Genomic DNA, 24,197 nt, shown 5'->3' with positions numbered 1-24,197 from the left:
GTTCTTGATCCTCACATAAGTCAAAAATGTTTAGTACCGTTTTTTCCCAGCAGCTGTGTGTCTTCCAGAAATTGCTAAACGATTGCCCCTCAGGGTTAAGGTGACACGACATTAGTGCTGGAATAGCCCAGGGAAGCAGTGCCGGCAGCAGCAGGGCCGGCAGCAGCCCCACGGGCCAGCCGGGTGCAGGGAAGGTGGCTGCCGCGCTGGCCGGGGAGCTCAGCACCACCCCTGCAAACGGAAACGTGCGCTGGCCCCGCTGCTTGCAGCTAGCCAGGTGCTGGCTGAGCCCTCTGGCAAGTGGTGAAATATCGTTGGATGCTACAGCTGCTAATTGAGTTTTAACCTCATTATGAGCAGACAGAAGCCATCTTTAGAGCAATCATGTTATGCTGACTGAACATAAATTCAATTAAAAATTACGGTGAGGACAAGCAGACCTTCCCTCTACTTCAGAGGGAAATCCATGTGTCAAATCTGACTTTGAATACCATCGCAGTGAACAGGGTAAGCATGGTTGGATAGACACTAAGATTTTACTGTAAGTAAATCTTAGTGTCTTACTGTAAGTAAAATAAACACTGTAAGTGTTTATTTTGTTCCCTGTAGCCTTTCCCCTTTTCTACAACTTTTGTTTTGTTTTGTTTTTTAAATGCTTCACACACTGGGAATATGCATGCTTGAAACAGCAAAATTCTAATTGTGTTATTGTGCTTTGGAGCAAATCCCAAGTTTCCCAGTATTTGTCAGAACTATTTATTTCCCTCCTGTCACTCCCACTCAACTGCCAATGCCTGTCCCATCAGCTCTTGCTGTGCTAAGGATCTGATGCCAGCTCTGTACTGAACTGACATTTGTACATCAGAGAAGTTTTGCACCATATTAAATATGTAACACAGGATAGTTGCAATAGTACCTCTGAAATTGAAGTTGGATGTAAAAACTGTTCATTGTGTTGAAAAACACATTGCCTAACCATATATTTTTCTCTTAATTCAGGAAAGAGTGAACAAAACTAGAACCAAGCTGCTTTAACAAACCAAAAAAACAAAGCACACTTTAACAAATCTAGAACCAAACTGGTTTTGGAAATACACTGTGTTGCCCTTTGGTTCTCTTGAACAGCAAGGGGCTTGATGTGACCTATCATTTTTTTCTGCTGTATAGCATTGCATGACTCTGTAATGCCGTCCTCTGTCCTTGCTTGGTTTTGGTACATCAGTATCCTTGCCGGATGGGCAGATACTTGCAATCAGCGTTGCGGTGCCTGTGGTTAATTGCTTCACACAACTCTCTCAATAACACAGCATGACTTCTCAGTAGGCTTGTTTCTTCAAAGGGTAATCTCGTAGGAGGTGGTCTGGATACAGGATTACTCATAGAAGGACAATCTCATTAATAGCTTCCCCTCCTGAGATAGATGTATTATATATTTTTGGCAACTCTTCATTGTTATTGGTAATGTAATTCTACTAGAGATGATGCTTACCAGAAGTTCTCATAAGCCAAGTCTAGAAAATCCATTTTACTTTATTTCCCAATGTGTTTATTACACATTAAATCTAAAAACAGATTCATAGGTTTGCATCTAGAGTACCATCTCTTAAAGCAAGGCAAATGGGAAATGCTAAGGCATGTGCTCCTTTTGAGCCTAACAATACAAGCAGTGCATATCCTATGATGCTTGCAGTAGTTGGCTCAGAGGAGTTCCAGTGTCTGGGAATACCTTTCCCTGCTTCGTATCTGCAGTAGGTGCGCAGCCAGGTTCAGCACACAATACTCACTACTACAAAGTCAACAAGTGAATCCACACCCCTAACACACCAGTACTTTCTCCCAGTCTCTTTTATCATCCTTTTTTTGTCCGTGGAACAGGGACCCAGGGATGTGGTAGATGCTCCATTGTTGGAGGTTTTCAGACAAGACCGGACAAACTCCTGGTCTGACTCCAGTGTTAACCCTGCTTTGAGCAGGAGGTTGCCCAGGATGGCCTCCAAAGTTCCCGCAGGCATAACAGAAGCATCTGTGTTTCATACCAGTTCCACAGCAGAAGTCACATCAAATCTAAAGTTAAGCATACAGTTATGATTTGGTCAACAGGTAAACTCATTACCTATAGTTTTACATGGATAGCATCTGTCTCTTTTTCAGTTACTCTCCATTCTAAATTTTCAGGCTATATTGCCCTGGAAGAAACAGTACCTTGTAAGTACAGAACGTTTTACTGAAGATGAAGGTAACTGGAAGAAGCTTCTCAACCGATTCTGGCCAACAGGTTATTTTCAAGTTTGTTCTTGTTGTCCAAACGTATTCCTAGGTAGAATCACACTGTAGGAACTCGTATGTCTGGGTTATGAATCCGTGGATTCATTTGAGAGAGAGAAGCTAGGCAATAGAGCTAAATGTAAATCATTAAAATGTAACTTCTGGCTGGCTTTCACAAGTGTTTGCTTGTGAAATTAATTAGCCCACTACAAATACAATAACAAAAGCAACCCTTTGCTGTAATTATTTCTCTGATACCTGACTGTATTATATGCAGGAAGCATATACAAAGCAGCTAGGGTAGGCTAGGGAAGAGCACCAGCACACAACATTTAGCTAGATAATGAATTCTTGTTGAAATTACCAAGAGCAATAAACTTAACTTGTTCTAGCATGCTATTGGGAAGCTGACAAGTTAGCAGGGCAGGCAGCAAGGTGTCTTCCCACTAACTGTGGAAGTAAATCAATGCTGGCACTGCAAAAAGCCTGCCAGCATTTGGTATGTTGGTGATGAGCAAAGCAGTGCTAACTGCCGTTTCCTTAACCCAAAAAGAATTAGAAATACTAGTTTTTCTATTTTAACAATGGATTAGGAGAAAATTGCTAGAAAATTGTTTTCAATATTTGCAGGTGTTTCATAAGACACTCTTCAAAAAAAAACAAAACACAGGAATATTTATTCTTGATAGCTTTCTTTTAGCTACATCTAAAACACACCACATTTTTTTCAGATTGTCATTTTAGGTGAAAATAAAACTCTAAGGTACCCTGACATCAGCAATGGAAAAATTATCCTCATCTTTCATTCTATACCACTGGCTGTGTTTTCTTCAGGAGGATCTGTTTTGATTTTTAATGCTATTTAACCTGATGAGGGAATATGTAATTATCTTACCTCTTCTTTAATTTGGAAGAAAATAAATAAGGCAAGACACTTCACCATCAGTTAAAACTTCTGGGGTATCTGAGGTTTGCAGCTCTCACTGGGAGTAGGGTTTGCTAATGAAGCTTTTGAAGCCACAGTGGTAGTGTCTGATTGTAATTGCTGAAAGGTGATTCTTGAAGAGGTATATTTGCACTAATCAACACCATGTTGTGCCTCAAAGCCAGAGTTCTCTTAGATGCACTGTTCCTACCGAGCTATTCTGCAGTAACTATACAGCCTTTTCTGTTTACTTCTGTTCTGGCACCATATCTTTTTTTTTTTTCCCTTTTTTTTTAATGGAATCCTTTGAAGCTGTTCTTCAAACCTGTTGTACAGTTAAAACTTCATAATTTCTTTCTAACACTTTCCTCTTGCAGCCCCCAACCCCTTCTCCCCTGTTGTCCGACCCAAAGGGACCTTTATCAAAAGTGTTAATGTAAAATATCCAAGGGCTCAAGGGTGGGCTGTAAACATCAGATCTATCACATTCAGAGTAACAATAATTTCTTTGTTTCTAAATGGCCACCATTAGGAAAATTACACAATGCTGGAAGCAGCTAGGCAGTATTAGAATTTCTTATTCATAACTGAAGCAGCTTTGTGCATCCTTTAATCTTTATTGCCTGTATTTTAGCATAAAGTTGTTCTCCAGTAGAGTAGGGAGTAGTCAGAATCTCGTCAAGGTGAGCTCACAGTTCGTGTCTTACCTGGCCTGCAAATCCATTAACAGCCACATATCACTGGATGGATTTTCAGAAAGATAATGGTGGTGTTACTGGAAAAATGCAACGGGTCAGCCAAAGCTTGTCCCCAACATGTTGTTTTCTGCTTGTTTTATTAGCTCAGCATAAGTTGTTCTCAATTTGCTCTAAGTTCCTTGCAGACTAAATTGCTCAGGCTTTCAGACTGCGCATCCTCCTATTTTACAAATCTTCATCCACGGATGCTGAGCTCATTGAAATATTAACACTTGTTAACACGAGGCAGTTGTGGTGCTCTGGATCCAATACCGTAAGTTTTTGTTTCTCTAGCTTTCTTGTCAGGCCAGTGAACGAAGGGTGCCTTTAGGGCGTTTGTTTCACTAACGTGAGAACGGTACTGCTACAGCTCTATTTTAAAGCATTTTGTGCGTGTGCGAAATCCTGGGCTGATCACTCATAATATCACCTTGAACACACAGTATGCTACATGAAGAAGAAAACCATTAAGTGAAGGACAGAAGCCGCAGTGAAATGATATTTACATCATAATGATGTTAGGTTTGGATTTTTATCCCTATTTTTATCCCCATTCCTATGTCAGTCAAAGGCAATTACAGACATTGCCTTAAAGAGCAGAGGACCTTTCTGGCATAACACCCACTCCATGGACTTGCACGCTGTTTGTGGAAGGCTGTCACTGAAGCCAATTAAAGAAAAAAATTGAAAACTCTGTAAAAGGTGTTTGGAAAGTGAGAGATAAATCCTACCTGTCATTTCGTACTCAATCCAGCCAGCAAATCATGCTCCTCACTCATTACCACCGCTGCACGTTGTAGCAAGAGAAGGATCTAGCTCTGAAGAGCAAGGATTGCGTGTCACTTTGGGGACTGTGATTAGCCCAAGTCTTACGTAAATGAGTCTGAAGCTGACAGTTCACTCAATACTCTAAAACCACTAAGAATAGCTGGCACACACTGTCACCACGGGCGCTCCGCATGCAATAGAGGCTTAGATAGAGCGAGGTGGACACTGAATTACGATTCCTTGTGCAGACAGGGTGAGCCTTGCAGGCCACGGCTGAGATCATCGGCGAGACACCACTGAGGAGCTGAGCGGCAATGTAGCCAGCAGAGCAGAGCACAAAGAGAGGAAGCAAGCACTTTGTGCAAGCAAAGCCTTTCAGATGGAGTTAGCACCTTCTCAAACATGGGCCAAAACACACATGGGTCTCATCTGTGAGGTCCAATTTTGTGGCACTTGTCTGTTTTACCTTTGTAGCAAAAAGGTACAGCCTGTATCACCTGAACAGTAATGGAGGGTCTTAGGTCCCCTGACCTTCTGTCTCATTCTCTCACCCAGATGACTTTTAGATAATCTCCCTCACCTGGGCATATTCATTTTTGGAAATACGTAAGATACAAGCTACTAAATATGACAGTATGGTACTTTGGCCACCAGTTACTCATATTTTGTCTCAACCCGGAAGAAATTATAAGGCAGCAGGGAATACCTGCCATTATCTTTTATTTTGAAACAACAAATATGGTCATTTTGATCTAAACATTTATATGCACACCATTCAATAAAGCACTGGCCGAGTATTACTAGAGTTCAGGATTTGAAGCTGGATTTAACTTCTGAAGCCATAGTTCGATTGGGTTATTGCCACAAGTTTTCAGAACAGCAAAGCCTTACTTACCCTGTTCATTTAAGTATATAAATGCATTATTTGACCATAGACCAAACATTTTTCATGGGTACAATTTTACAGAAATATATCAGGAGCTTTTACTGGACTGTAACAGAAACCAATCTAAAAGTAATATATTGACATTTGGGGGAGTATCTGAAGGTTGCATGTAATCAACATTTGAGGCAAAAAGAGGGGGATGCTTGTTTAAAGCAAACAGGAATTCAATTAGCCTTGAAACCCTTGAAACTGCTGGGACCAAACCTTTCCTAATAGGCAAAGGAAACAACGCCCAAAACTGACATGTGGAAGGTGCAAGTTCATCTGATTGTTTCTGGATCTCACGTGCCAATGACAACTGACAAACAATTTTAAGTAGTCAAAAACTCAAAAAATCAAAGTAATCTGTCTTCCAACTGACTAGGTACTTAATTTTCACTAAAAAAAAAATCTAGTCCTCATGATTGCCCATAATCGAGTGGTCAAATTTCAGATAGCAAAAAGAAGCTCAAATTTCATTGCATTATTAATCTCCTGCATTTGGCTGTTATTTTTTGTATGTGGAGATGGCGGAATGAAGGACTGGCAGACCCAATCAATCAGTAGGTGTTTTTTTCATCATGAATGCTCAGGGAATTGTCATCACCAACAATAAAGTCTAAATGCCACTTGGCTGAGATTTACAGCATGAAAGAATTAGAAGCCTTTCCTCAAGTTATGGTATGCCCAGTCCTTCCTCAGCACACACTGATCTTTTTGTCTTTCTCCTCAAAATGCAAAAGTTTTGATTTTCCATAGCATGTAGCAATCAGGCATCTCTTAATTCCTGACCCATATTTGCAGTAGGTCAAGTAATTATGAATGAAAATGTCACTTTGTTTATACGAATTTTGTTTATGACAGAGATTAAGTTACTAAATTTGTACTCCTGGCATCTTATTAATACTGTTCTGCTGTAAAATTCCTCAGGCAACAGGCAAAATAATGACTTGAAACTCCAGCAGAATAATTACCTTACAATGCAGGCATTTTGAAGACGGAGTTAGCTCTGGATTTGAAAATACAATTTTTTAGGACCTTATCCATTATATAAAAGGGTGCGAAACACAATTACCTTAATTTATTTTCATGACATTTTGGTTCGGATCCAATCAATTCTCAGTACATTAAAGAAAATCTTGTCGTTATTCAATGATGAAATTTAGCTATTCAAAGCACTTTTCTTAAACTTTCATTTTTAAAATATAAATCTTCAGATCTTAGCAAAATGAACTTCTTGCCATGGTCAAACACTTTGATTTATACAATATCGTTTTTGTAACTGGTGTGCCAAGGTATTCTGAAGAATTAAATAAATTCACAAATTCAGCACTTTCCATCAAATTCCAGCTGAAAGCAGTGTACATCTGAACAGGAGTGATGTCCTTACTAATAAAGGCATACACGACAGTTCTTCCAATGCATCTCTAAAGCAGATTTAGTAAACTACATCTAAATCTTAAGTGGATACTCCTCAAAATTAATTGGCTTGATTTAGCTTCCTTTGCTTCCAACTGGAAGTAAACAGTTTTATGCACACATTAAGGTCATAGTTTGAGATAATTAACTTGCCTGAGTGTTCACTCCTTTGTAGGTACACCTGATGTGAAAACAGCATAACAGATTAATTCAACAAATAGATTTCCTTTTTAAGTGAAACAGTCCAAATTCCTGCAATGGAAAAAAAAATATATATTTTGCAAAAGGTCTGCTGTGTACAGGTTCTATTGCTCTCTGCTTGGGAGGTTTACAGCTGATTAACTAAGCATTAACAACCTGCACTCCCGATGGTTTGTGACAGCTTCTTGGAGCTGCTGCAAAATATGCATCAACCAGCATGTACAGCATGGTGTGTGCGCATCCCCATGCGTCCATAAACCTCCCAGCCCTATGCCACAGTACTACTGAGAGGACTTGGAACATACCAGGGCTTTCTTTAACTGTGCACCAAGCGCCACCTGCCAGAACCACATAATTAACCCTAGCTGACAGCTCCGTTAAACAAAAATTGATGGTATTGCTGTAATGGAGTTATCAGTGACAGATACCTCCTGTACAGCTTCCAGGTCACACTCACTTAAGCAATGATAAACGAGCATAAAACACTGTTAGCACAAACCAAGATCATAAATACTCAATTTTTAGTTAAAAAAAACAAAAACAAAAACAAAAACAAAAAAAACTTCACAGCTGCAGCATCTTGCAATTTCCATGGCTTTATGGCTGTGTTCACTCTTGTCAAAAATGTACCACAAAATACTAAAAGGAGACTTTTGGTAGATACATGCGTGTTTATACATATAAATACATGTATATATATATATATATATATACACACACACACACGTTATCCATCTAGATTTCACTAATACGGCTGATCCACAAATACATTGGTGAACCTGAAGGAATTTGTAGCAGCTTTTGGTAACCCAGCATCCTACATCCATCCATCCTTCTAGAAAGTTGCTTAGGCTGAGAGAACGTTTGAACAGCTTGGAATGTAAATGTTGGATGCTGAGAAATTTGGTTGTCTGGGATTCCAGTATCCAAGTACTGACATAGCTGGGAAGCCAATGGTTTGCAACTGAGAAAAAGAGACAACTATGCAATTGTGATTTATCCCTAAGGAGTTTCCTTGTCAGGGCTGTACTTACCATTAACAAAGTTTATTCCTGAGCAAGGTTGCCAGCTGCAGTTAGATTGGTGACAGGATGGGACAAGAGAGACTGGCAGTCACTTTCCCACAGCAGAAGCAGAGTCTTTGAGCAACTTCTCATGTTTTCTCACCACCTGGGATTTACAGGTTATAACATGAACAGCACCAACCCTGTTCTACCCAGTCCTCCAGCTACCTGAAGCCTCTCCAGGCTGTACAGTCCTTAGCCAGACATCTCTTAGGTAGTGATAATATTTCAGCCATTTGTGCAAGAAAGATTACATGTAAAACCAGCAACAACAAACAGTGCTTGAGGATAAAGGGATAAAAACAAGCCTTTTTTATCCTGCTTCCTCTTCTTTCAAAATAGAGATGAAAACCCCACAAGGCCACTGACATTATAAACAGCAACTTCTTTAGATGCACCAGAAGTCATTTTTTACTTCTTACTTGAGAAATCCAAAGATCCAACATATTTGGCTGGAATGATGCAAATTTTAAAATATCTCTAAGGAAATCTAAGTTATGTTGCAATTGCTGCTGTACTATAGACTTTAGTGGCTTCAATCACACAGCAAAATTCCATAAACTCAGATACATTTAAAACCTTAGGAGCAATCAGAGGTTATTTTATCCTAATTTTCTGTAATGTTAAAAATACAATTCCTTACTGATTTTGTAAAAACAATTGTTAACATCCATTTAGGAGGAGCCACTGCCACTTTTACAAACCATGAAAAACATTTATGCAACACATTCATTGTTTGTATTTCCTTAGGCTCTTAGGTGCACTTCTCCTTCATGGAGTTCAAAGACCAGCTGAACAGTTACTTGCTTCTCAAGCGCAAGTTAGGAATTAATATCAAAATGTCTGCATATGGCCATATACGTGTATGAAATCTTACACTGATGCTCACGCTCTCCAATTTCACAGTAGTTACTTCCTTTTTAAATTGCTGTGCAGACTGAATTATCTGCTACATTGTCATACAGCATAAATATATTATTTGAGACAAAATAATTATTAGATTAACTACTGTTGTAGGATTAACAGTCACGAGGTATAACTATTACTGTAGTCACTAGCATTGTGTCATCTATACTCAAACGTGCTGGAATTCCTCTGTCCTCAGACGTATATTAAGAGACAAAACAGACCACATTGCTTCAATTATTTTTTTAATTATATTCCTACAAAAATCATGTAAACATTAGCATACAGATCCAGAAAAAAAAATCAATATAATAATGATGCATAAACTGTAAATTTTGAAGAACGTCAGGAACAGTTCACCAGTCTATAAATTAATATATACAGTAATGGGTACTCATCCTTAGATAAGAACACCTCATAACTGAGGAATTTAGGTGCAAGAGCTGTAAAACAAACTGAAGTGCTCTGTCACCAACTTTACTACGAGGCAACATTGCAATCTAAATGACTGCCTGTTGTTGTTTCATATTAAGGATTCAATTTAGCTGCTAAAACAAGTATAAAACAATTGTTTTGGTAAGAAGTTTATTTGAAAACATATAGCAAACATCCTTAAAGTAATAAAAAACAAAAAACAATACTCCATAAACAGGTTTCTGGAAGAGTGAAACTGAAGCTTACTAGGCTGCACAAAGATGCTCAGCCTCTCCACACTGCTCCAAGCAGAGCACCAAAATGCATCTCTAGCTGAAGGAAACATCTCAGGTAGTTTAGTAAATGGAGAACAGTGGCTGGATGGAAGAAGTGAGATGCAGAACACATTGGGCTGATTCAAAATTCCTGCTTCTACATGCAGCATTCTGGGCACTGTAGCTCTTTATTGAATTAGAAAGTCATGGCAATCTAACACCATTGTTACCTTGTTAACTCTCAGCTCTTTTGCTTCCAGAAAAACAAAACAAATGAAAAAACACAAGAAAAATATCTTCCTGCCTGCAATCAAAGTCACATTCCAAGTGTTCTTAAACATTGCCCTTTACGAGATCAGGGACACAAGGTAGAACACAGGATGTATCATTCTTACTCAGATGACACAAACAGAAAAATTAATTTTCTTTTTCTCCTGTCCATATAACCGTATTTTGTAGGAAAAAGCATTTGGGAAACACATCATAAAGGGTATTCTTCCCCATATTAGAAAAGTCTCTGGTATCAGTGAAAATACAGACTACAGAAGATGACTAGGAATTTCCTGGAAATACTTGACACTGCAAAAACTCTCAACTGAATACACAACTGTACGATCCTCAGAGAATCTTTCCAGAGTTAAATATATTTTTGTTTCTAGAGTTGAAGTAGAATTTTATGCCATCTTATTTGGTACATTTTTCATACACAAAAACATCACTTCCCCTCACAATGAATATTGCACTAATAAAGATGTATTTATTTACAATAAAGGGGAGGTCACCTCTAGCCACCTAAAGCTTTTTGCTACATTTTCTTCCAGTTGGTTAGGTACAAATTCTGTTCACCTTTTCTATAGGAAATCCTGAGTAGTTACATGAAGAAAACTTGGCAGGTAGCACCAATTTTCTATCTTTCTTCTTAATTATCCTGGGGCATTTGTCATCAGCGGTGCATCTGGAAACGCTGTCATAGTTGAACCTAAATGCCAAAATAAGAGCTTATGATAAAACACTTATTCCTATTGCTAGAATCTCAGCCAACACTGAAACACTAGGAGCAGGAGAAGAGATTTCCACTAACATAGAGGATGCAAATTGCAAATGGCCTGAAATTCTATCCCATTTTTTTTTCTTAAAACGGATTTGGGTGGAGAAAACCACAGCTGGTAAGAATAATAGGAAGAAATTGCTTAAGCTGCTGTGTCCATCACATTTTGAGCAACACACTTCCAACCTGCCCACTGCAGTGTCAACGCCCTGGTGGAGCACTCTGCAGGTATTTGCAAATGACCAAAACCCTTTGCTGCTGCTCTCCCACCTGAGCAGCTCAAGCAGTGAGTGCTTTATTGCAAGCCAGACTACCAACAGCTTCCAGCATTTAATTACTAAGTTATGCTTCAGGATTAGTGAGGTTTTAATCAGACATTAGCCAAAAGGATGTGTTGGTACTACAGCCTTAGCTCCCTACATTTCCTGCTGCTGTTTTACTTGTATTGCTAAGCTGGTAATAACAGCTATGGCAGACCAGACAAATCTAATACAGAAGTTGTTAAACTAAGCAATACGGGATTAAACTTAAATTCAGTTTAAATTTCTAATAAACTAACATTTCATTGAATTGGCCCTGTACACAGACTTGGAAAAGTTTTTTTCACAGATTTATCTGCAGTTTTGTGTAAAATATTAATGTACTACAGAAACATTAATTTGGTATTCAGAGACAATAATAGCACAGCTTTTACACGCCTTTTGACCCTCCTTCAACATAATCATTCCCATGCCTCAAAAGACAAGGGCACAAACTCCTAATAAGGCCTTACATGCTCTTATCTGTAGCTTGAAGATGTTCCTCCCACTGATAAGTAAATGATTTCCATTACCTTACGTTATCCCATGGGGATCTTATGCTCACATATATGCATATTGCAATAAAGGAGAACTGATACGAGAATATAAACACGATTAATTCAGATGAAGTTGTCAACAACAGTGAACTTTGAGAAACTTCAGATATACTATGTTTAAGACCTTGTTCAGTTCAGTTGTAACAGCACCAACAAAAGGGCTTTTAAAAGTTTCATGTGAAAAATGTTTCTTTCTGTTTATAACTTTGATCACATTTCTCATTTTCCCAACCTTCTATATTTCAGACTTTCTCTACTTCATGATAACTTTTTCTGACTGATTTGGTAAAGATAAAGCAGTTGTGAAATACGTTACAGCTCCCTCCACAATCTTTTCATCTTTAGCCATTTATTAAAAAGTGTATTAAAAACAGGACATTAAGTTAAATCAATGGAAAAGCTGATAAGAATAATGAAAGTACCGTGGCAGTCTTAATGAGGTAATCAAATTATTACAACTTTCAGTACGAATGACCCTTACAGTGCTTCTCTCGAAAATCACCCCAGGAGTGATACAGCTCCACATACTCCAGCACTAAGTTCAGTAAGAAATCTAGACAAGATCTCTCAAAAATAAAGGCAAAAGAGTACAGAGAAATCTTCGGAAGTCTTTCAGCAATCTCTTGACTGAAATAAATACAAGTGTGTCCAAAATCTCCTGCTTAACAAGGTATAATGCAAACTAGATTTACCAAGGAAGTCCCTTCTGTACACACATGAACAAGGTTTTCATGTATGAAACTATCAAACAGAAAAAAGAAACACTTCTCTCATAGTTCAATTTTTGTTTGGATGTTTGATACCTACCAATGCAATCAATATATATTAAGTTATCCAATTCATAAGTTACACTCAGCAATTCAAACAATATACCAGTGGGAGGAGGAGTTGATCAAGGAGTATTCTGATCAAGCGCATTTATTTTAGTCCTCAAAGCACAACCCTTTTTCTTCTTCATCATCATCGTCAGTAGAATCTGCATAGGATTCAACGGTGTTATATATGAAAGAGTACAGCTTGACATCTGGTCCTGAAGTAGAACAGCATCTGCACTCTTCATTGTAGTATCTGAGTAACAGCCTATAAATGTCCCCTTAAAAATAAAAAGAAGTAATATGTTTAAAAAAAATAAAGATCATGCTATGCAAAGAATGTATGGCTGCAATTGGAGACTAGAATCATGCACGCGCTGAAACACTCTCCAGGAACATTCTTTACATGAGAAGCAAACGAGGAGGTAGACAACTACGTAAGGGAAGCCCTGCTGTTTCCAAGTTTGTTTAGAACATAGTGTGGACTCCCTGCACTTTCTGTTCAGCTCTCTGCAGAGGCTATCTGAACTTTACTTTGCATACGTATGTATCACTTACAAATGAATTGTCAATTACCTAGCTTTGTGATTCTATCCCAGACACTTTACAGTTACAGCGGGGTAAGGGATGTACTACTTTTCTTGTATTGCTGCTGTGTAACAGATCTGACCACTAATTCTTCTTACAGCGTTACAGGATTAAGCCAGAACCATGATAAGACATCTCTATCAACAATGTGAAGAAAGTGTATACAGATTTTCCTTTTTTTTTGGGGAATTATTTTTAGTTATATTAAAAAAACTTTTACAAATCTTTGGTCTACAATGTGTATTTTTATTTTCCAAATTCTAGAGCATAACTCCTAAGTGATTCAGGGATTCTAGAAGTCCAACAGATTAACATTGTTCAGCTGACCCTGAATCAAGAGCTCCCCACTCTGAAAACAGGTGCAAATAAACTGAGATCCACTTGCTTGGGTACAGAACTTGATTACAGTAATTCTTACTGGACAGTTTCCATTTACAGAGAAGTCTCTGCTGTATGAAAAGATTTCTGTATGCTCACCAACAGTTTGGCCCTTCTCACAGAGAAAAGTGTGCATGCTGTAAATATCTCGCATCAGCTCCACATCTCCAAAGGTAAAATAAACAACATCGCGTCCAGACTCAGCAGCTGCCAATATCTGTATTAAGGCTGAAATAACAGAAAACCAGATTACACTCACGAATGCAGGATAAAACAATTTGTTGAAGGGAAAAAACACAGCTTAAGGTTTACAGCAAATCATCGTACCACCCATCTCTGGGTGAACACTGCAAAGCAATTTGAACAATAGGCAGATAAGTTACTTCCACTTTTAAAACAAAGCACAGAATATTGGGCACAGCAGTTCAAAACGTTGAAGCATTCTGGTGCAGCTGCTAGCAATAACTGCCTTTACTTTCTGGATAAACTCTTTAAAAAGTAAGAATAAAAAAGTGAAGTCCATCCCCCTGGTCCCAAGCTGCACACAGCCGTTATGTACCCACTAAACGTGCATCAGCCTAAGAAAACAGGCCACAACCTTATATCCTGGTTTAAGCTATTTATAATTGAGTCAAAATAGTTGGGTAAAAAGTGACTGTAGCAAGTCACAATTTCCATTCTCCGCCTTCCTTCTTGAAGGAATGGAGGAAAGGACTCTCTTACTGGCTTGGCCACACAAAGCAGGAGCTGATCTTACTTTCATATCCCAAGAGATCTGTGATTCTGCAGCCTCTTACTGTGCAGTTCAAGGTTTCCATTTTACTTGTAATAGAATTATGCAGCATGAAATACAATGGCTTGTTCTGACCTCTAAAAAGGGGGGGCGGCCGCCCCTCCGATCTTATGGGTACTGCTTCGATAATCATCTTTACAATAACAATATTAATCACATTTTAATTACTTACTGGGTAGAAAACGTTTTATTCTAAATAAAACAGCATACTTCTGAGTTACTACCTGCTAGTGGAAACTAAGTAGAAAGCTCTTCATAGCTGAGCTATGAACAGACTTAATAAAATATTGCATTCTCTAATCAAAAAACTCTTGTAAATCCATAGGTAAAGTTATAAATTACATGATTCACATGCAAAATTAATCTCAATCTGCAAATTATATTTTAATTAAACTACTGAACCAGCTGTGCATTTGGTAAAGCTTCAGTAGTCCAGCTTTTAAAGGGCCTAATTAACTAGCTTGCATAGGGGAACAGAATCTAATGAATCTTCATAGTCATTCCAAACAAACAATGCAGTTTCACTTTACACAAGACATATTAAAAGTATTCTACTGTTTATTTTGACTTGCGATAAATCTCATGAAACAGGAGTCGAAATTTCTGTCAACAGCCAGGCTTCACAGTCTTCCAGGCATTAATGATACACAGGGCCATTTGAAACCTCCATCGTACTGACACAAGAGACCACCTGTGCCTGGGGCAAAGGGGACTGGAGCACTCACGTCCCTTGTGCCCCACCTAATGTGGCCCCATTTGGCTCTGCAGGACCCACACCTGAAGGAGTGGCTGCATTGACATACTTTCTTCTACCACCCGGTGAGCCCAGGACTGCAGCATAACACAAATCCCGCTGGGGACCCACTCAGCCTCGCAGACCTGGCACATGAAACAACTTCATTCTGCTCCAGTCCCATTTCCCAGAGGAAAGGAGGTTATCAGCAGGGCCTGCCTGCACCTATAAATGGTTAAATCATCCTCTGGTTTCAAAACCAAGCCAAGATCTTCCAACTTTCCCAATCATATAATCATACATTTTCAGTATTTAAACTTATGTTCACACTAATATTTTGTGGAAATATCCATAACTTAGATAAATGAGAAAAATTCCAGCTATCAGGTCTTTCATTTATAAAGCCAGGTTCAGTTCAAACACTTATGTTTTCACATCATCTACGACTTTGACTGTAACCATGTTTTTATACACAGTCACGTTCCTTTAATTCATGACTAAAAAAATTATGATAAAATATGATACTGCATTATGGAACTTAGCCAACTATATCCATTTACATCAAATCACTTGGTTGTTCTGAAGTCCCTGTTACAGATCCAGATACTACATTTGAAAGGATAATGGTGTATATATTTAAGAATGTCACATGAAAAATATTTTCATTTTTAATTTAATAATTATGAAAATTGACATTACAATGCGCTGCTAAGCCAGTGTAATCAAAAAAGATTTTGGGGAGTTGAATAACATTGTTGTATTGATAATCTTAGAGTTTAAATACATTCTGAAACAAGGAATTTATGAATCCCTGTGAAGCATAAAAGGTTGTTCTGCGGTATACTTTGGTTAAGAAGTGGAAACCATTGAGAGAATTTGCAGTTTAAAACAACCTTATACAGCATTCTAGAACAAAGGGGAGAAACACCTTTAGTACTTAACTCCGTGTAAAAGCATCTGAGCTAGAAACATTGGTTTCACTTGGTTATCACAAATCAAGTGCAACTAAGTCTTGTGAAAAACACACAAGACAAATTATTGTACCACTTTCCTAGGTCATAGTCTACCAAAAACTTAAATCATCTTACTTCCAGTCAGCATTGGCTCAGAGAAAGAAGTCACATGCTAAAGACTATGTCCACATGCAATAGCACATCCCTGTCATTTATTTCTCTTTATTAAGTATTGATTTTGCAGAGTCAACTAAGAAATTAAGCTCAGTTTCAAAGAGAGCAAAACAGACTGAGAAGTTACTGATCTCTTTCTTTGTAAGGCATGCCAAAAAAACAGGAGATGAAGAGCACAGAAGAGTACACACACACACACAAACACATTTAAATGAGCACTTCCATAACAGCAGCAATGCTGTAATCGGCTGTTAAACATTAATTCTGGCAAACTGGGGGGAAAAACAAGGTTGATCTGAAATCAGAGGAAAAGTTAATATTTTATTTTGAGCTTTCATTTAAGTTAAAATTAAAGAGTTCACTGCAGATTTATTGGCTCTCATGAGCTCATGGCTCATTTCTTTGTCTACGAAGACATCTTTTCTTATGGGCTACCTCACCAAATGGACTCGACTCTGGTGGTCTTTGTCAGTATACCTTGCTTCTGAGCTCTGACTGATGGAGGAGAGATAAAGCAATCCAGGGAGCACTCCTTAGGCTAAAAGTTACATCCACTGCTGAACAAGTTACAGCCTAGATCAGATGAGCAGTATTGTTTTAATCAGAAAGCAACGCAACAGAAAAAGAGGAATGTTATAATTCAGATTCAAGTGGGGTCCTTAGGAGTCCTTATGTAAATCAAAATATAGATTATGATTCATGCTAGGAAGGTTTAATAAAACATAATCAGATCCTACTTTTGGTATTGACAATGTGCACGTGGCAACCAGTTTTGTCTAATGGAAATTAAAAAACAACTGTCATGAAACCAATGAGAATTGAGAGAAAAAGAGATGAGTAAGAGACGAATAGAAGGAAGACTAATGAAACTGAGAAACTGATAGCCTGATGATTGCTTGTTTGATAATGTAATGCCTTACAGCTGTTCAGAAAAAAAAAAAGTACTCTCCAAATGTTTGAAATTAATAAAAATGCAAATTTCTTTGCAAGGGTATGAATTTTTAGGTATAGGCTAGAAAGACGGGTCCAGAAATATCAACTGATTTCTATGACTGAGAGCTAAAAGGTTCTTTTGCAAAGTAATACTGAATATCCATGGTTCCGAAATTTTCAGTGCTACATATCCTTGTAAACCTGGCATTTCATAAACCACCACATACCTATTTCAAACCTTAAACTGAAAATAGCATAGAAAAGCAACACGCATTTTTATTGTTTAAGATCACATTGCTCATATCCTAAAGATCAAAGTTAATGAACTAGTTCTATTGACAGTTTAATCAACTTTAGCCAAGAATCAGAACAACAGTTAATACTATAGAAAACCAAAAAATGTACTTCCTGGAAAAAAAAAAAAAAAAAGAGTAAGGTCAAAAATCAAAATCTAAATTATTTGATTCATTTGGACATTATAGTATTACTACAATTTACCTTTTAATCTGGAGTCCCCTCCAAAGGCACCACATCCCCAGTTTCCTGTGGCTATTGCAGAGAGATGTTGTGGCGGAACATTGGGTCGAGAGAAGCCACAGTAGGCCTGCAGGCAGACAAGAGTCAGAAGATGAACTTGACAGGCAATCCGGTACGCTATTTTCAAACAACTAGATCATAACAATAATCAGTACTGTCTTGTAGCAATAAAAAAATATTGAAATAAACTCAATATATCATTAGTCTTTCTTTAAACTGAAAGTCAATCACAGTATCAATAAAGAACTTAAGAATTTTGCCTTACTTGGATCCAAGATAATAATTAGATGCAGGTGCAGATTCTTAATGATTTCAAAGCTACAAGAAAGTTTTCAGGATAGCTGGAGCAGAAAATATAACTTTAAAAGTAGATTATATTACATCTGTTTCTTGTTGGCACACTTGAACATGACAGCTAAACTGCTGCAGCCAGTATTCCTAAAATTCCCTAACACAAAGTAAGATACAAAATGGCATCTTAGAATACAGGTCTAAAACAATGAACTAGGACAAGAGAAAAAAGTCAAATATTCACTAAAATCTCGAGTAAAGGTGCTTCCATATGCAGGAAAAAAGTGTCTGAAATCTCTCTGGGAAGTTTTTCAATGGTACAAAAAATTACTGAACACTGCTACAGATTGTAGTACCCACGTTTGCACTGTTACCTGATGTAAGCTGTAAATTCACACTTCGGCTACTTACACTTTAGCAGTGTGCCATGATTCAGAGTTTGCATAAGAACACTTTGATACCATCATACCATCAGGTGCGTGCAGCTTCTTAAACTCTCAAGTCAGAACTATCAGCACCCTCAGTGTCCCAAGCATGCTTTGAATAAATACATAAATGCATAGATAAAGTGGGCCAAGCAAGACCGTACTCTGGCTGCCTGGAAAACGATTCATCTCCATCCTCCCAGTGAGGGAAATGGAGCAGTGTCTCATCAGGATGACATTTTCTTCTCATCTTTTACTTAATGGGCATGTATTCCTCGGCTAGCCATGAAAGAAAACAGAATAAAGACAGTCTTGTCAGACACAGTAAGGCAGCAAACGCTTGGAAGGACACCAGCAGCAAAAAAGAGAGCATCTAAGTGAGTGCTCCTCTATGTTTTTTTATAGCAAATAAAGGGTAAAGCTAGAACTAATCACTTTCCAGAAAAGAAACAATGCACTGATATTTTAAATAGCTTTCACCTATGAACACAAAAACATGAAAGCCTTCTGTGTACTTTTAAAGCATCTGCTTCTGTATGGGAAACAGAAGAGCTGTTCCTTTTGAACTACATGAATGAATCTGCTTTAAGTTATAAGCAACCATCTATAAATTGCATCTCACCTTATTTAGAAGTTCTGTGATGTTTATAATTAGTTTATTTTCATTTTAAAATGGTTCAATATAGTTCTCACAGCTAAGCCTGTTTGAAACAACTGTTCCGTGTACCATAATTTTTAGGGAAGCATTTCTTGCCAAGTATGAAGCTGTAGCTATTATATTCATTTTAAATCAGTGGTCATCAAAATAAGCTTCATGACATTTATGACCGAGATTGCAAGCACAACTGTAAGTCAGTTGTTCCTTAGCATTTGGGAAGTGGAACTTCCAGATGGTAGAGTTATTGATAGGGACAAATTTCATGAGGCAATAATCTCAAGGGGCTAGCAAAGCTAACAAAGATCACCTCTCTTACAAAAATATCTGCAAATCTTAATGCTGAAATCAGATGCCATTTTTTTTCCTCATTCTGAAAAGCTGACTTGAGACACTATTAATCTTTTTTTTTCGGTTAAACTAAAAACAAGGGTCAGCCTCAGATAGGCAGCTTTCAAGAAAACTAATTGTGAACATCTGGTTCCATAAAGCAAATAGATCTTATAAAGGAAAAATCATACAGGCTTATAAGAAAATATAAACTGTAAGAAGAACCACTCCATTCAAGTTGTTTCATCATTTCCTATGTTCCAAAATTACAGCTGGACAAAAAGAGCCTCTGGAAACAAATGGAGGATGAGTTACATCTACTAATATATAATACACTCATATTTTAATGCCTCTGTGCATATACTGTCCTTACCGAGTCCTAATTTATTGAAAAACAGTAGAAATAGAGATGCAGTTTATTCTGTCAAGTTGCTTTCACCCATGAAAAAAAATCTTAAAGTTAGTATAAATTTTAAAACAAACTTAAAAGCCAGCACAGTACATTTGAACATGTTTGATTTGTTAGAATATTAGTCTCCAATAAACTTAATTCTGTTTACTACTATAAAATTTCATTTACTCACATTAAGATTTTCTTTAAATACCAACTAGTCCTCATCAAACACCACCATCCAAACTGACACGCTGTATAGAAGTTCCACGGACCTACCATGATTTATTTTAAAATGATCCAAATCCAATTAATAATACTGAAAATTTTAGACAGATCATAAATTCACTATCGTAGGTAATTTGAATTTTGTACCAAGATATCACTGAAGTTTACAAGATTTACTGTCTTTTTCAGGGCTAATTTAATGGCCAACCAGAAAGAAACGAGCTGATGGATGTTACTTTAATCACAGGGCTAAGGTTTTAGGACAACTTTAGATTAGTCCTTTAGTCCTGTACATCATTTCTGGGAGGAAAAAAATTGATTAGCATTCCTCATTCCCCTTCTCTTTTTAGCTGAAAATAAGGAATCTAATCTATGTTTAAATTTCAGATGCATCCTAGAATATCTTATCCTACACCACAGAAAGTAGGAGACCTTCTAACCGTTGTAGGATCATGCCCTTATATTTAACCCGCTAGGTAAAGCATAGGCCTGCTGCATCTATTAACGTGTAAGCACGCTACACAGACTGTTGGCCTGTTTTCAACCCAAACATTAACCTAATGTAACTGTATAAGCATTCTTGTCCTCAACTGCCCAGAAAAATCACATTGCCATTGCTACAACAGGCCACAGACATCGCACTATCTATGCCTTATGCTAACCACACAAGGCCCTCCATCTGGCCCTGTTATCAACTTATTATAACAATTTGCTGTGTGGAGATAGATGACAGGTATCTCTTGTTATTGCAAAATTTAAGAATGAGATAACAGCAAGGGCCTTGAAAACATCAATATGGGCTGAAAGCTAGTGCCCCAGGTTTAAAAAAAGCTCACTGATGGCAATTACCCATAGTCGTTGCAAAAGCACAACCTCAAGAGCCGGGAGTTAGCTTCAAGAATTTGAAGAATTTCTGCCTCAAGAAAAGCAGCTAAGCAAGAAGGGGAAAAAAACAGAACAAAACCAACCCCCAAACAACTCACGTAATATGTAAATACCCCAAGAGTTTACACAAAAGGTAGAAGAGATGGAAGTGGCACCATATTTATGAACTGTCACCACGTTAACACAAGAGGTGCCCCCTTCTCCACCTTGACTGAAAGGCTGATTGGGATTCAGCAGAGCCAATCATGGCGAGAACTTAACAGTTTAGAAGCAGGACAGGGAAGAGTTTGCAAAACATATAACCTTTGTTTATAGTTTTGAAAATGAAGTAAAATAACCCTCTGAACAATGCATCAAGGAATAAATCATTCTATTTGACAAGCTTCTACTTTAACAACATACGGCAAAACCCTGAAATATAGCTATTGTAAAAGACAAATGAGCAAAAACTCTTATTTGAAGATAATACAAAAATATTTGAGAAGTTATGGCAAACAATGAAAAAGCCTTAGACTGCAAGCTGTTGTAAAAAGTTCCTTGCCTTGTTGAGCTCTCTTCTGATTTTCTCTGGACCAAACTGATCAAGGAAACGTCTGAAGTGGAATGCATCTATAGCGACAATTTCAGTGTAGCGTCGTTGCCATTCATCCCTAAATTTGGAGGAAGAAAAGATGACAGTAAACTTAGTGTGTTATTATTATTGGCTACATAATCGTGATCTAATATGAGCAATTCCCTGCAGAGCTGCTCCAATAGAAGAAGCTAGAAAGGTACTCTTGGAACAATGGAGCACTGAGTGTAGCATCAGAAGAGAGACAGATTTCTATATAAATTTACAAATACTCTATCCTGGACTCTGAATGTAAAAGTAGAAACGTGAAAAAAATCTAAACAGTACTGTTTATTAAGTACAGAGGAACACCACATGGTCAAAAAGAGTGCTTTGGCTCTTTACCTACCTCCAAAATTTATAGAATCATAGAATAGTTTGGGTTGGAAGAGACCCTTAAAGATCATCCAGTTCCAACTCCCTGCCACCACTACGGGTCCGCTAGACAAGGTTGCTTAAAAGTCCCAACGAACCTGACCTTGAACACTTGATATAGGAGAGTATATTTTTTACATTTCCATACAAAATGGATAATTTTGTGTATTCACTATGAATTTATTTCCCAGACAATGCTGTCAAGAGCTCAGAGCTTTCTACTTAGACACACAATATTAAATCTTATTTTGTCATACTAATAATATGATGTATACAATGATACCCTGACACTCATGGTATCATTGTCAAACCTCTTGTGACAAATTGCAATCCACAGTTCAGTCAGTATCTTCAGAAAATTTTGGATTCAGTACACATAACGTAAAAGCTGTTGATTTAAGAACTGACAAGTTGGCAGGTACCATCATTAGTATCAGAAAAGCAAGGAAGACAATAGAATAGGAGGTAACTTTCTTAGCTTGTTGGCTCTACTGAAGAGAGCAGGATCAAGCAATAAAATTCTCTGTTAAGACAAATACTCAAGGCACCAAGTTTTCTAGTTTAAAACGTATGTTTATTCCTTCACTTGAAGTATGTATGTGGAACTTTACCTTGGGGTCTTATCTTCATGGCTTCTTGCCCACCGGTAAGTTTCTGCATAGCCTGTATATTCACTGTACTGCTCAGTACCTGAAACAAGTGATTTACTGTATTACATACAAAATATCTAAATATTTTTTTTCCTATCTAAATATTTTTTTCCTATTGGAAAATCTTTCATGAGAACTGCTGCCTTTCCAAATGAACACACACCTCTCAGAAGCATCAACAGAAGCTAGAGATTCATCACTGAATACAATTCTTGAAACCTGTACAAGCTTCTTTGTCACACTATGTATTGCAACCATAGATCTTGTATGTGTGCTGTCCAGTATATAACTAGGAGATAGTTTTTGATTTTTCCACTCCCAAATCAAATAGGCTCTCAATATATTCCGTCTTCTTTCAAGGTCTCCTGGTTAACATGTGGTTAACAAAGACTGCCAGTCTCCCCCCCCAGCAAGGGGACCAAAATGGAAGCAAGGTTTCTTTTAAGATGTATTGAGGAGCAAAACTTGAGAGAAGTGTCTGGTCAGCATTACTGGAATACACTGTCAGGCTAACAAAGGAAGGCTGCCATTTTTGAAGAATATGGAGAACCAGAAGTTGGTAGATGTGGCTTTCTGTTTTTTTGGTTTGTTTGTTTTGTTTAAAACATAGAGCAGCAAGCATATTTCTCAGTTCTGATGACCAGGTAACCTCTAAAATCTAGATAATTTCATAGCTTTTGATAGGCTGGTATATGTTATTAACCATCATAACTCTCTTAAAGATGGCAGCTCAGTTCCCGTGCTTTGAAATTGGAATAGGAACCAAATGGGGAAGAAAAAAGAATTTGTAAATGAATCAAAGGAAATCAAGCCATTTACGTGCAGTCTATAATCACGACATGATAACTTATTAACTAGTACAACTCATATCTAAGGGTATTTTTGAGGTAAACACAAGTCGCTCCTCCACTTAAAACATGGCAATACTACTTCATCACAATTCAGCCAAGAGCTGGGCTGACAGTTCAAGAAACATGAGATGAAGGAAATCAAGAAGATTTTAAAGTGTATGTGGCAGGATGCATGTTTCCACTGAATGATTTTATTTCTCTAACACAAAATTAGCATCTACAAATCCACAGAAAAGCCTGATGGTAGGAACAAAGATTTCGAACACCACTGTTACACCAGCTGCTGCCCTACAATCTCTTGAGAGCAACCCTATATAAGGCTAGGTCAGACTGTTAAGCTTCCAAGTCTCACTGCCCAGTAACACCTCCTTTCCTCTTGTTATTTTGTTTCGCATTTGCTCAGCATGATTCTGGCACTTTGGTTGCTGACATGAGTTCTTAGATTATTACTGCAATTAATGGCACTGACTGTACTGAAAGGCTGCTGCTCCCAGCTGTGGTGGTCAGTACCAGGAGGCTACTTCTGTACAAGCCTGAGCACCCACAAAATCATGTCTTGCACATACTTGGCTGTGAAAAAGCCCAGCAGGGTATCTTGCAAGCATTTAGGGCTGTAAGAAAGTAGCACATGAAGTATCTCTAATGATTTTAGCTCTTTTGCTCTACTACACAAAGTACCTTTCAAAGGTTTACCCTGAGAACAAAGAGAGCATTTTAACAGAGGATAAGGATGATAACCCTTCTAAAAGGCCAGCTTTTACTCCATCTTACTGAACTTCAGGTTCCTGCTTAAAAACTCAAA

At 37.8% G+C, this 24,197-nt stretch overlaps 1 protein-coding gene and 1 long non-coding RNA gene across 4 annotated transcripts in view; one reads left to right on the top strand and one right to left on the bottom strand.

Moving 5' to 3' along the window:
- The first annotated feature begins 892 nt into the window (after positions 1–892).
- On the top strand, positions 893–23,763 carry LOC118169303. Its single transcript, XR_004752014.1, has 4 exons — positions 893–903; positions 19,055–19,063; positions 23,551–23,555; positions 23,643–23,763. It is a non-coding gene; the product is annotated as an uncharacterized LOC118169303 (long non-coding RNA).
- Positions 9,439–24,197, bottom strand: part of PARG (poly(ADP-ribose) glycohydrolase) — a 67,239-nt gene continuing 52,480 nt past the window's right edge. For all 3 annotated transcript variants that reach the window (XM_035330455.1, XM_035330456.1, XM_035330457.1), the window contains exons 14-18: positions 22,506–22,584; positions 21,451–21,559; positions 17,666–17,771; positions 13,681–13,809; positions 9,439–12,896 (exon numbers count right to left, since the gene is read on the bottom strand). In XM_035330455.1, coding sequence (XP_035186346.1) covers positions 12,727–12,896; positions 13,681–13,809; positions 17,666–17,771; positions 21,451–21,559; positions 22,506–22,584 — 593 coding nt within the window. In that variant the 3' untranslated portion in view covers positions 9,439–12,726. The remainder of the gene's footprint in view (positions 12,897–13,680; positions 13,810–17,665; positions 17,772–21,450; positions 21,560–22,505; positions 22,585–24,197) is intronic.

This window comes from Oxyura jamaicensis, chromosome 6 (assembly GCF_011077185.1).
Source record: "Oxyura jamaicensis isolate SHBP4307 breed ruddy duck chromosome 6, BPBGC_Ojam_1.0, whole genome shotgun sequence".
Classification (NCBI taxonomy): domain Eukaryota; kingdom Metazoa; phylum Chordata; class Aves; order Anseriformes; family Anatidae; genus Oxyura; species Oxyura jamaicensis.
The sequence above is the reverse complement of the archived record's forward strand: the minus strand, read 5'-3'. Positions and strand labels throughout refer to the sequence as shown.